This window comes from Dipteris shenzhenensis, chromosome 1 (genome assembly GCF_047967505.1).
Source record: "Dipteris shenzhenensis isolate YYH24624 ecotype China chromosome 1, Dip_SZ_1.0, whole genome shotgun sequence".
Lineage (NCBI taxonomy): Eukaryota > Viridiplantae > Streptophyta > Polypodiopsida > Gleicheniales > Dipteridaceae > Dipteris > Dipteris shenzhenensis.
Window position 1 is genome coordinate 65,166,361 of NC_141596.1, and position 13,772 is coordinate 65,180,132.

At 41.0% G+C, this 13,772-nt stretch overlaps 2 protein-coding genes across 3 annotated transcripts; one reads left to right on the forward strand and one right to left on the reverse strand.

Annotated features, from left to right (window-relative positions):
* Positions 1-818: 818 nt before the first annotated feature.
* Positions 819-2,367, reverse strand: LHCB5 (light harvesting complex of photosystem II 5). The gene is made up of 6 exons (XM_087377182.1): positions 2,094-2,367; positions 1,920-2,004; positions 1,748-1,798; positions 1,551-1,671; positions 1,340-1,474; positions 819-1,248 (listed from the first exon to the last, which is right to left on the reverse strand). Exons 1-6 carry the CDS (start codon positions 2,281-2,283, stop codon positions 991-993), a joined length of 840 nt encoding a protein of 279 aa, XP_087233308.1. The 5' UTR covers positions 2,284-2,367; the 3' UTR covers positions 819-990.
* Positions 2,368-11,358: 8,991 nt separating this feature from the next.
* Positions 11,359-12,768, forward strand: LOC147906217 (small heat shock protein, chloroplastic-like). Of its 2 annotated transcripts, XM_087384512.1 has the most exons (3): positions 11,359-11,445; positions 11,931-12,127; positions 12,289-12,768. In XM_087384512.1, the coding sequence occupies exons 2-3, from the start codon at positions 11,947-11,949 to the stop codon at positions 12,660-12,662; spliced, it is 555 nt and encodes a 184-aa protein (XP_087240638.1). In that variant the 5' UTR covers positions 11,359-11,445; positions 11,931-11,946; the 3' UTR covers positions 12,663-12,768. The 2 variants fall into 2 exon arrangements, with proteins under 2 accessions (XP_087240638.1, XP_087240647.1); XM_087384521.1 differs by lacking the exon at positions 11,359-11,445 and having other exon boundaries at positions 11,882-12,127.
* Positions 12,769-13,772: the final 1,004 nt, after the last annotated feature.

Below are 13,772 nucleotides of genomic sequence, written 5' to 3' on the forward strand. Positions count from 1 at the left end.
TGGGAGATTTCTCCAAACATATATTGTAACTCTTGATTCTAATACTTGTAATGGAATTACCCACATATGCTAGTCCTATTTATGATGATGACCCATGATGATTCCAAATCTATTCCACACTCTTTTATCCAACTTGCACTCCCTCACATACTTGATATTCTCAGTCTCCATTATTTCATTCTGGAAGTACGCACTTGTGCCAATCCAACTGCTTAAACTTCCTTTAATAATACCACATCTTTATATTTCTTCCAAATATATTTTCAGAACCGGGAGTTAAATCCAAAAACTCGTGTTCACACCCCCCCCCCTTTCTTTTTCTCAAATTACAGTTCTATAATACTTCATGTGTCTCTATGCATTTATAAATCAAACTTATGTGGTTCTACCATGGCCAATTTGCTCATTGGTTTGAGTTCTCTTTGAATATCTATGCGGATAGACTAGATATTAGGAGATGCTCTCATGCCAAGTTAAGCAAATGAATAACTTAAATGATACACTTTCGAGTTAGAAGGGCGTCAGGAAAAGATGAAATGGAATGTATTATTAGTAATGTTACAAGTACTGGTGACAATTACGTGTACAATGAAGGCAGCAATTTCCTTATTGTGGGCTTCCCTAATGATAGGAATTAAGTGCATAAATCAAAGAAATAGATGAAATGATAGTGTTGGACAACATGACCACATACGTATCCACCCTCTTTGCTTCTACCGACTGAGAGTTAAAAAACATTTCGACCATGATTTATATAGGTAAAGCACGATTGAGAAAAGATAAGCTTGGGTATTATTCCTTGAGAAGACAAGAGCAGGTGCAAGAAAATTTCGTAAATGTACATTAACCTCTCAAAAACCTTCTCGTTACAGACAGAGGGAGGCAGCTGTGGCAACGACCAAGAGGGGGACGACTTCAACAGACTCAGTTCTGGGCGTACAAAGATAAGCATTTACATTTGCTTTCGTGATTCGTACAGAATCAATGAGCTTACAAGCTCGGAGCCCTCTCTGATGCACCTTGCAGGACAGTCAGCAGATTGTTGCCAAAGGGATCGCTCAGATGGGCTGCTAAATTTTCAACTGGACCTTCTCCAGTAACGTAGGCTTGGATAAAGAAACCCAACATGGAAAACATGGCGAGTCGTCCATTCTTGATTTCCTTAACCTTCAAGAGGGCAAACTGTTCAGGGTCTTTGGCCAAACCTAAGGGGTCAAAGGGGCCACCCGGATGTAAACGATCAAATCCCTGCATTGAAATCATGGGGATTAAATCAGATATCTGTCATCGTAGCAATGGAAGTCGAGTTTGAAATTCAGTGAGTCCTTTGAATATACACCTGCAAGTTCGTGGCGCGGTAATATTCAGCACCACCAACAAGGATGACCTCCGCAATCACTGCGACGGCGAGGTTTACAGGCACTTTAGCTCCGAAGTATTCGATCGCTCCACCTTCGAGGAGCAGGGCACCGGTCTACAAAAATGGCAGGTATTATTACGAGAGGAAAGTCGATTGGCAGAATGCTACATCACCTGATCAAGACACATACTTTGAACCAGACTGCCTCAGGTCCGCAAGAAGCGCCAAATTTGTTAAACGCTTCGGGAAGGATAAAGCCAGCAGCTCCTAACATCGCCCATCTAGCGTGGATAAGCTCGTATGCTTGGTATCTGCCAAAAACAACGGTTTGGTAAGCCGCCCAAGACTATGGAATTAAAGGTTGCAAGGCGCGACCAGGTCACTCACTTGTCGAAGTCAGCGGGCTTCTTGCTCAAACCGAAGGGATCGAAGCCATAGCTGAAAAACACAACAGAATAAGAAGGCGCCACACGAAGGCTATCATCGCAAAGCAGGGGTCCGTGCATACATTTCCTGAGCAAGTATAGAAAATAAAAAATCGTGCAAGCTGGAAACATACTCGCCAGGAACCTCGCCAGTGAGGTAGGCAGGGACTTCAGATCTGTCAAGAAGACCCTCGGGGAGATAGATTCTTCGGTCAGGGCCTACAAAAGGAGCAGAATGCAGGTTACAAACGAAAAAGAGCAAAAGAAAAATCAATGTACGAGCAGGAGAGGGAGCAAGCTCAACTCACCATACCACTTGGCGAGCTCGGGGTTGGAAGGGGCTTTGGCCTTGGCAGCAGGTTTGGGTTTCTTCTTGCCCAAGAGGGAGACAATTTTGGGGGAGCAAGGGGAGGGGGAGGAGGAAGGGAGGGAGGAGGAAGGGGAGAGGGACTGGCCCAAGAGCTCAGGGCGGGCTAGGAGGGAAGAGGAGGCCGCCATAGCCAGAGCTCTGTGCAAGCTTGAAAGCAGAAAAACTATCTTAAGTGATCAACGTGAAAGAGGACGTAGAAGAAGAATAAGAGGATGAGGTGATTATTGATGAACAAATGGCTTTTGCGTTGTTAGTGGATAGGGTACCTTCCACGTCACCTTCCCTCCCATTGGCTCTCCCTCCCCCCTTAGCCTATCTTCCATTTGGCCAATCCCCTTCCTTCTTTTAACCCCTCTCTTTTTTTGTGAGAATTCTTTTAACCCCTCTCGGCATACAAGTCTCTCTATACACAATTCAGGAGTAATCCATTAGTAGTACGAGTCTCTATATACAATTCGGAAGCAATAAAATTTTCATCATTTTTGCTACCCCACTCGCACACCTATGACCAACTCCTACAAGGGGCACACCTGACATTTCCACGCAGCACGGATGCAGCCCGAAGAGTTTGAATGCGAGTAGCCAAGTCAGGCTAGTGAACGTTTAATACATTCCTTGATAAAAATTTTAAAAAATAAAGACCGAAAAAATAAATTGCACCATTAGCAACATGCACCAGATCTAACCAATGTATATAGATCTTAGCCATATCATTACGACACTAAGGATGTCGGAGCTCACACTCCATATCCAAACCTCCACGAAGGCTACCTAGGGACTTATAAGAGAGAAATTATAGTTAGAATCAAGGGTTAAGTGAACAAAACATTATTTTTGTAGGAAATTGAGAACACATCATCGAGCATGCACATGCTAAGACTAACGAAGGCATGCCCTTCCGAGATGGGAGGAAGTACCTTGCAGCAACTAATTGTTATCTAAGTCTTAGCCCTATGCCTGTGGATAAGCGGAGGGTTGAAGGAGAATCTTCTAGTCAGAATGCAAATGAAGAAGTTGGCACCAAAAGCTATGAAGAAGTGTCACGTATATTGGTGACTGATGTCTTTGTTCAACATATTCCAAGCATTGCAGTTACATTATGTGCCGAGCTATGAGGAGAGGGTCGATGCATTCCTAGCCAATACGCAAAGGAGTATTTTTCCTTATGAAGGTGTGATGTTGGGGGATGGGCAAGAATCGAGTTTTTCGAGCGAGTTGAGAAGCGAGTTTTTTTTGGCAACCACCTTTGTCATTGCCACCATGAAGAAGTTGGGATTTGGGTAGTGATTTGGTGATATGATTGAAGTTCTATTTTCTAATGCATTTGCTAAGTTATCACTGAATGGATACCTAAGAGGCTGCTTTGCTCTAAAGAGATCAATAAGGCAAGGATATCCCCTGGCTCCTTTGCTATTTGCTATTGCTACCGAGCCTTTGTTGTGTCAATTGGACTTTTGATTAAATTAAGGAAGTGTAAGAGGAATGCCTATACCTAATGGAATTATCTTCTATGTGCACTCTATTTTTTGTTGATGATAACACTAGCATCCGAGTTAATTGATGAGGAGGAGAATATAAGAAAGTTTCTTGCTATTTAAAAAGAGTTTGAAGTGGTGTCAGATTCTATAATCAATCACTAGAAGACAACTACTATATGGTTAGGTTGGGATAAGATGCTTGCATGGACTTTTGCCTTTGCCTTTACATGGATTAAACTTGGAGACCTTATCAGGTATTAGGGCGGCCCTGCTAGTTTTGCAATAAATTTAAGGGAGAAGCTTGACTAGTGCATGAAAAGAATAAAAGGTGAATTCGTTGTGTGGGAGAGTTCCAAGCTATCTTTTGCAAGGAGAAAAGTAGTTGCTAAACATGTATTGACCTCTATGGCAGTGTTTGTGATGTCAAATTTTCCATTTTTTTAGAATGCATTCAGAAAACTGGATAAAGTCATGAGATACTTTATTGGAGAGATCAATTGCACTCCATTGATTGGAGTGTGATGATAGCTAATAAAGAAGTGGGAGGACTTGTACTAGAAGGGATGATGCAAAAATAAAAGAGACTGAATGCAAAAATAAAAGAGATTGAATGCAAAGTGGCTTCTAAAGCTTCATTGTAACCAACCTTGGGTAGTGATTGCCATATATCTATGGAGTATAAATGCTCCAAGTGGAATAATTTCACCTTGGCAAGATATTGTATTATGTCAATACGATGTAAAACTCCACCTATCTAACATCCTGACCAAGCTAGTTGCAGGTTGGAAACAATCTTTTAAAGATGTTACTTGTGAAGGAAGCTCTATTCTACAAGGTGATGCCTCCCTTTCTAGGTCATTGTGGCTGTCAAAATAGGCCTTCAGAGGAATGTTTAAGCCTCTTGTGGTGGCGGGCAGACAAGTCAAGAGTCTATGTGATAAAGGGTTAACAAATTTTAGGAGCATTTGGGATCCAGGAGGTGGAACATGGCTGAGTGAAGAGGAATCGGTAGATCAATTCAGCCTGTCTAATAGTCAAAAGTTGGTCATGTAGTGGTTGTTGCTCAATATAAGGGACACTTGGACTATGTTGATAGGGGAAATCTCAAGGGGTTTGTAAAATAAAGTAGGTAAAGTTCTTTGCAAATGCTCTATGAGGGATTTGAAGTTACAGTAGGGACACTAGATTGCAACAATGGCCGATAAGAAATGGGGAAAATATCCTCTGAGGGACAAGGATGACGCATGGAAAAGAAGGAATGTGGCGGTCTAGTTTGCTATGCCGTATTTTTGGCTTAGCTTGCTGCTATGGAGGGTTCTAATTGAAAATCTTGTGAACACTAGAGCAGTTAAATGGAATCAAGAAATTTCACCCTTTTGTATTTTTTGCAACACTTAGGAGGAGGGCACATTCCATGTGTTGTGGGAATGTCTAGCTGTGAAATGTTGTGGAGAAAAGTCATTAGATAGTTTAGCAATATGCATATACTTTTTCGCCTTAAGTGGAAGGTGGCCTTGTTAGGCGACAAATGTGGCATGAATCCTATGTTGGGAGAGTTTGGTATATTGTAAGGGTGCATACAATTGGCTCTATCTGGAGAGCTAAAAAAGTTAACCTCAAAGAGGCAAGTACAATGGAATTAAACAACTCTATACTTTGTTGCTAACAACTCTATACTTTGCTGCTAACAACTCACAACGAGTCATCGTGCGAAGAGTTTTGAAGCATAACCTCAGTGAACTCTCTAGTTCACTATACCATCCTCCTGTTCCAAAGCTTTTTTAAAAAACGTATATAATATATATATATTTTTTACATTGCAAAACAAAAAACATGCGCATGCTCTACTAACTTTACAAAACTAACTTCACACTATTGTGTCCACACAAAAATTGATGCATTTAATACATTGATCAAGAATGAATGAATGTTCTACTAAAGTTAGGAATTACCATTCTGTAGTAATTTACTATGCCCATAGATCCTCTTAGTTCAATTTGTTGATCTGGGGACACGAAATAAACATTCATCTGATGCCCCTTTATTATTAGTCATTTTTTTGAACCTTTGAATTATCCTAGTGGTAACATGGGTATCACATAAACGAGAAGTCCTGAGTTCAAATCCCTCTAGCCCACTCTACGTTTTGGACTACACAATCCATGTAGCATCTAGGCTGACATGTTAGCAAATTGGATTCAAGGCATAACCATGAAATAAAGTCTATCAATTCTGAAACCCCCACTCTACAATCTACGCTATAGCTGGCCAAAATTGGAAAAAAGCCTCCAAAAAACTTGGAATTACACAACCCAATGTCTGAAATATAGTCGAGTCCTTTACCGGATGATGTCACTCTTCTAACAATCAAACTATCACATCAACTACTGGATGTATACCTCATGGATCATCCAAATAGTTCAAATTTGACTCTTGAAGTTGGCTGGTCATCACTATCTTATTGCCACTTCATCACTGTATTGACATGCGGAATTCGGATTGAAATAAATCTAATCAAACCTAATAAACTAACTAATGGACCTAGTCACATGAGATTTCCTCACCATTTGAACCAACATGTTAGTAATTCAAACTGCTGATTAAGAAATCAACAATTGTGCCATGTGGACCCATCTAAGCTACCTTGTCATTGACCACCTCAACCTACCACATAATCATTGACAAACTACCACATCAACATTGACACATGCCATGTTAGTCATCACCACGATTGCAATCATGATCAATAGGCCACATCATCACCCACTACCACATTAGCAATCTAATATTGCCACATTGATCAACCCTATTGACTTCCAATCAAAATTGACACATCATTAATTGAACTCATTCAAATGGTCAACCTAATTTAGTAAAAGTAACCATAATAAGTAAGTCACAAGATTTTGTAGTTCAGTCTATTAGTCCAATATTGTGGAAGCCTTTTGAGGATACCATGAGGATAACATTCTTTGTCAAGACTCGCTAAGAGATCTGCACTCAAATTCCTTAATCATTTGGAAACTTTTGGCTGCACTTTTAGAGCATAAATCAAGCACTCATTACAAGAAATTAGTTGATGCATCCAAACAACCAAAATATCTTGGATTTGTAGTTGAAGTCGACTCGTTTTATTGTAGTGTGCACAATTTGATTTCTTGATTTTGCTCTCTAAAATCACTTATTTCAAACTCGATCTTCAAAGTCCATCATTTCCCTTTTCAGTCCTTTGGTTGAATTTGGAAGGCTAATGAGTTGAAATTCATTAAGGGCCTTGAACCTTGGAGAGAGGAAAAAAGAGAGTAGATAGCCTTGCATGTGTTTGTTTGTGAGAGATAGATATGCATAGTGGTAGTTTTAGAAAAACTGGGCTTCGGAGGGGGGTTAATCAAACTGGTCTCAACTCTTTTTGGCAATGTGTCAGCCATTCTTTGCTTAAATTGCGGGATTGTTGGGGCTTTTGATCTAAAGAGGTCCATCCGTTAGGTCTTTGCCTTAGGATCTGTTCCACTAATTCATGCGATTAAGCAAGGGGTGGCAGCTAACTCTATTAAGGGCGTTTCACTCCCATTAGGAGGGCAGCTTAATCTATAGCTCTTTGCAGATGACAATGTTTCCTTCTCCACGGAAGATAAGGACAGCATGGATGACCTAATGAATGCATTCTCTCTCTTCCATAAAGCCTTAGGGTCACTTTGTAATTGGGTTAAGACATTCGTTAATCAAAACTAGTGTCTCCCCCCCACCGAGTTGGTTGTCTAATAGTCAAATGCAATTGGTGCAATGGGGAGAAGTAATTAGATATCTTCAGTGCCCGCCGTTATGCATTGGAATCACCAACAAGATGAGGTTTAATTGGTTCAAGTAGAAGAGAAAAGGCTAAACTGAAAGTATGGAGTGGCCCTGGGGTGGAATGGTAGAGTGCTAGTAATTCAACATGTGTTGGCAGCGACCTGAACCACGTGTCCACGTGTCTACAGTCTGGTGTTTCTCCAAAACCCACTGGGATGAGATAGAAAGAATGTTTCGGTCATTCTTATGGGCGGAAGAAGGTAACCAGAGGAGAATGCTTGGGATACCTTGGGAGCTGGTAAAAGTCCCCAAGATGCATGGTGGGTTTGGGCTCCCTGACATCAAATTGAGGAATATAGCGCTCATAAGCAAATGGATGCCTCACTTATTTGAGAGTAGATCTCCCTGGGTGGAGATCGTGAAATTCTTAAGTAGGGGAAAAGTGAGGGAGTAGGAACATGGGGGGGGTCCATCGTGGTACAACCTACTCTACTCAGGCTTTCCGTTGAAGATTACTGTTTTGGAGATTATAGCGAGCCTCATGTTTGCTTGGAAAATGTGCGCTGAGAGAATGAGGTGGCGAGGAAGGGATGGATTGAGAGGTTATTCTAGTCTAAAGGAATGCATATGGTGGAGTTTAGCATTTTGCAAAGATCCCTTTGCGTTGCATGATATAGCAAGGGCGAGGAGTGTTTTCAGGAAGGGAATAAAGAGATGGGAAGATGTGTGGAATAGCAGGGAGGCCGACTGGTATAGCCTCGAGCTCTTAATTGCCAAGTATCTCTTAGACCAAAGTGAGAGGGACCTAATGCAGGCAATTATGGAGAGGGTGCCAAATTACTGGCCAACCAACTGTTTAGCCTCGGATAAGTGGAAGGTCATGCAATGGAAGCTAGATAGAACAAGCCTTCAACAAATTTCGGCTAAAGTAGTTTATGCACATGTCTCATTAGTGAATTGCTAAATTGCACAAGAAATGGTTTGTCAGGAGGGGTATGGGCTGGTGGAAGACAATACTGCAAGGCCTCTGGAATTCAAAGTCACCGGGTAAGGCGACGTTTCTAAGGTATCCCTACATCATTGCCCCTTATGCGAGATGGCAATAGAAACTTTGAGGCATCTCATGTGGAGCTGTATGGTATCCCGAGCTATTTGGAGCAAGGTGGAGAAGGTGGACATATCCAACTTATGAGCCTTCTTGTTGCAGTTGCTATGCTAGTTGTGTTTACTATTCCTTTCTTTTCCAACCACAAAGCTGGTTTAGGATAATCATTAGGCATGTTTAGGACTCCAGCTAGCCCAATGATTGAACCTACAAAAAATGTTTTTCTCTTTTTTTTAAATGAATTTCTTTTACCTAAAAATAATGGTGGAAATTCAATGATTAAGCCAATACAAAACAACAATTTCAACCATCAAGCTAGTTTAGGACAATCACATGAGCTCCAAGACAACCTAGCTTATTGTGATGACATTTGCTAATGCGCAAGGTGCCAAGCATTTGTATGATGTGCTCATCAGATTTCTTGCATCTCGTCCCTTTTTTGCAGTCGTCCTTAAAACTCTCATGTTTGTACCACAACAATGACACTCAATATTGACTTCCTTGTTCTATTGATGCCCACCAATTTGTACCTTCTTAAGCTAGATACTAAACCCACCTAGGCATGCATCTCCCGAGGTGTTGCTAGAGTTATCACTGTATGAGCTTTTGGGTGCAAGCTAAAGATTTTAAAGATTCGAGCTATCCTATCTCATAGCCTCTATCTTCTTCTCTTGCAAGCCATGATGAGATTCATATTGACATAATGATCGGTGAACCGACATAATAGAGACCAACTAGCTTGTGATGCATTAACAAAAGGAAGATGATGAGTCCAACTTACCCAAATAAATGATAAAGTAATATTGAATGAGAGTGTGCATAGGAAGAGGTACACTGCACTATAGCATGATGCACGGAGATGCAACTTTTCATGTACCATACTCAAGATTTACCAGAGAAGGAGGCATGAAAATTTGAAAGCTCACATGGGCTATGATTCTCCCTTTGGCTATACACATAAGCAAATTGATAGACTAGCTTCCCCCAAAGCAATTGCAATGTGGCCTAAAATGTAAAAAAGACAAATAGGCCAAAGGGCATGCTAGCATGTTTAATGCTATGGATTATGAAATGCAATGACCTTGACACTTATAGCAAAGAAATGCATGGAAAAAGAAGCTATGCAAAATTATAAATCATGTTGGATTTATTCAAAGATCTTGCACATGCATGGATTGAATATTTTTTATTTCAGCCAATCTAGGATGAATATAGACACCAATATGGCCAACGTTGAATGTTTTAACACCACCATGGATTAGTCCCCTAAGTGTAGATTCCATTTCTTCAATCCTTTTTAGGTTTCAACCAATCAAGGAAAACTTATGGAGAGCCCCCTCAAATAGGTGTAGTAATTGTAGCACAACATTGGATGCCCCTTAAACTATACCAAATGTTTTCTATTAGGTCAGTGTCCTTTGGTTGAGGGAAAGATCAAGCAGTGTACTTTTGAATGATTACATGGTTGCATGTATGTGAAGAATAGAATTTTGATAAATTGTTTGTATCCTATACTGTTTAGGATGCATGCTCAAGTTTGGAATGTCTACTATTGCTTGGAGACGAAGTTTGTCAAATTCCTTTGGGCAATGCATAAGTTATGGGCTAGGCAAGTTACCCATATGCAATATAATCTGTGAACCTCACAAAAAATGGCTACACCCAATCGTGTATTGGCCCACAATTGCTTCTCCTCATTTTGAGGGGACCCACAAACTTTTCAGATCAAAGGAGTTCCTCATCTCAGTGCTTGATCATGATATAGTTAAATCTTATCTTCTGGCTTAAGGGAATTCGTAGTTTGTTATGTAGAATACATTCAGATACTTCCTATTCTCAGAGCCCTCAAGAGAAGAGGATGTTGAAAGAAAGGGCATATCCAACAGAAAGGGTCATAGTGATTCGGCCATTTTGGCTTTCAAAGTGAAGGAGATATTCTCAAAATCACAAAAAGGATTGCTCAGGTGGAGAAAATTAGGATGGCAATGAATTGTGCTTTAGAAAAGCAAAAGCAAGTAGCTTTTAGCAATTTCTTTGATTTGGGCATCTATAAAAAATCTCTAAGGCCTTCTAGGATAGTCTTGGTGTAATTTCTTGTGACTCTCCAATCTTTAGTTCAATAAAATACAATTTATTAAAGCGAAGCTATGGGAAGATAGGGATTCAGGTCAGTTGGGACATAAGCTAAATGTCACTGGAAGGGAAGCCTAGTGAAAGAAAGCATCATCCCCACTTGCAATTCAACGTTGGTCTTCAAGAAAATACACCCACAAAATTAGCATTGGCCTTCAAGAGAATACACATAGAAGAACAAAGTTCACATCATACAAAGTTAGAAGAACTTTTCTATTTAAAAAAAAGCCATGTCATCAAGGCCATCTATCCCCCCGTGCTCCCTCTCTCTCTCTCTCTCTCTCCTAAAGCAGGCAAGTTTCAAAAATTTTCATTCGTTGTTGCTGACGGATACCCACTGGCCTGGCGCAGCATGCCCTTCGTGGGGACAGATGCTAGGAAATGCTCCTCTCTGGCAGGGGGTTGGCATCTGTGCTAAGGTTGGCGACGGCGAGAAAGGCCTCTTACAAAGGATTTGAGCGTCCATCCAGAAGTAATGAGCCCTACAAAATTGCACCCAAATGTGCTAGAGGCCATGTGCGTGATGCCGTTTGAGGGATATAGCTAAAATTAGCGGCAAGACTTAGCGGGAGGCCGGCTAAACTTGGCGGTCCGAGCTGCCCGTACTGCTTCTAGGACCTGCGGAGCCACGTCGTCCTGTTCAGGTGATCTCCATGTTCATGTTTCCTATTTCTCGAAATCGTTTCTGGGGTCTTTGATCGAATCTGATGTTTCTTTCTCACCGGGACCTTTTGCCCCAGCTCGTTTCGCTTTCTTTCTTGGCCGCTTCGTTCTGAGCTTCGGTATGTCCCTCAACATCGTGCATCGGATTTCTCTTTTAAGATGGAAAACAAACCTTCGCGCTTGAAAATTTCAGGAAGAATTGTATGCTTGTGGTTTGCTGCATGCGTTGATGTAAAGATAATATGTTTTAAGGTTTGAAAATTTGTTCATCTGTTTCCCGTGTCGGCCAAGCTTCGTTGAGAGCCTGCCGTAAGAAGGCTTATCAACGCCCTATCGCAGTCGGTCACCTCAACGAATCATGCAGTCTCTTTTTACAGTTTGTAGAGTTTTTTACGGTTTGTAAAGATGATCGCAAAACGTTCAAAGATGATCTCAAAGACATGTTGCATTTTGTACATATTGGCTATTCTTTTCGGATTTTTGTAGAGGATCCGGACCTATAAGTCAGCATGCAATGTGGTCGTTCGTGCATTTCGGCCTCTGTCACGACTCCTGTTTTTTAGGTGAAGCGCACAGAAGCATGATGGTGTAAATCACATGGCAGGAACAAAATTTCAGCAATGTCTCTAAGTAAATTGCCTTTGAGGCTGTCCCTCCTTCCGACCATCAATACGTACGCTTCTCGATCGTTTCTGGCACGGTATTCTTCAAAAATATTGGTGACTCGTCCAAACAATGATACAGACACCACCACCACTGATGATGAAATCGAGGACGTTGACGACACATCTCTCATCGAAGGTAGGTGCCCAAGGCCAATGTTCAGAATGTGGTTTTTGTCGAATTACTCTAGGGTTTTCACTCTGAATCTGAAAGGCTACCGTTTTTGTCTGATTCTTTCTTTGAAAACATCAATGTAATCTATAGAGGCTTTGACTCTCAAATTCTCTGTGAATCTGAAGGGCTCCCTGTTGACGATACGCTTCCTCTGCGCTCACCTCCTTATTCAGTGGCGTCCAGTGTCGCACGAAGGCCGTGGGTTGCTGCGCAGGATGATACAGCGGTGAAGTTCCGCATGGACATGCCTGGTTTAAGTAGAGATGATGTGCGAGTATATCTCGATAATGGAAAGCTGGTTATCAGAGGGAAATATCCTCAACCGCAGCGAGATGAAGCGCAGCAGGACGATGTTTTGGCTGAGGATAATTTTGGGACCTACGATGCAGAAATTTTGCTGCCGGAGAATGTAAAGTCCGATCAAATCAAGTCCGAAATGAAGCATGGAGTCCTTTTTGTGACGGCTCCGAAAGAAGTTACTTCAATTACCGTGGACTAGAGAGATGACCCGATTTTGGCTATATTCTGGAACTGGACGAAGAAGTATAGAGGTCCAATCTGCATGTCTATGTACGTAAAGCATCTTTTCGGCTGAAATTCAGAGATCAAGCACCCAGAACAATCAAAAGTTTTGCTACTACAATACACTTCTTTAGGAGTAGCTTCATAACACACTTCTTTAGGAGAAGCTTTATGTAGTTTGTGATTAGAGTAGCTATGTAACCAGTTTTGTACGTTTGCCTAGATTTGTCCCAAGGTACGAAACTACACGTCCTTTGGACGTTCTGTGCAACTTCCACTCGTCCTGTTCATTCTGAAACCTTGACATTGTTGAATACTAAACCTTGACTCGTCCTGTTGATCATTCTGAAACCTTGACATTGTTAAATACTAAACCCTTTTACGGGTAAGAGAACAATTTTTGGAGTTCGTTCTTCGCAGAGGCTCCGTTCTCGAATGTGTTCACATGAATTGAGAAAGAGGTAATGACAACGCGATGAAAAATTCTAGTTGGGCACTCAATTTGTTAAGGATGGAGAATACAATCACCCATTATCTGCATCCAATTTGTTATGTATATTCACTGCGTTCTTTCTTGGGTAGATGCAATCAGTTTGTTCTCCATGGAGATATACCCATTTGCTGCATTCTTTCACGATTGCATGCGTGCTTTCATTGTCCCATGCTTTCTTGGGTAATACACACACTTGGCTCTTTCATTGACAAACGTTATGTGATTGTGTTGTCCATTTTAGTCATGTACTAAATGCGGTTGAGGTTACATGCACATTTGATTGCCAAAGAAGCTTAATTTATTAGTGAACATATTAGTGTATATGTCCTTTGGTTCTCAATTAAAAAACAATGATCTAAGAATGATTTTCCATAACATAAATTGTAGAATACTCATTCCTAGATATTAGAGATATTGTAGGATACTCATTCCTACATAAATTGTAGAATACTCATTCCTACATATTCTAGATATTCATGTCCTTTCAAGGTCTCTTCAAGGTGTTTTGTATTGAGACTCATATATTCTTTTTTTAGTGCTCTCTTCTAATGGTGTGAAATGTCATTGTTTCATTGAGTGGTGGCCTTGGGATTG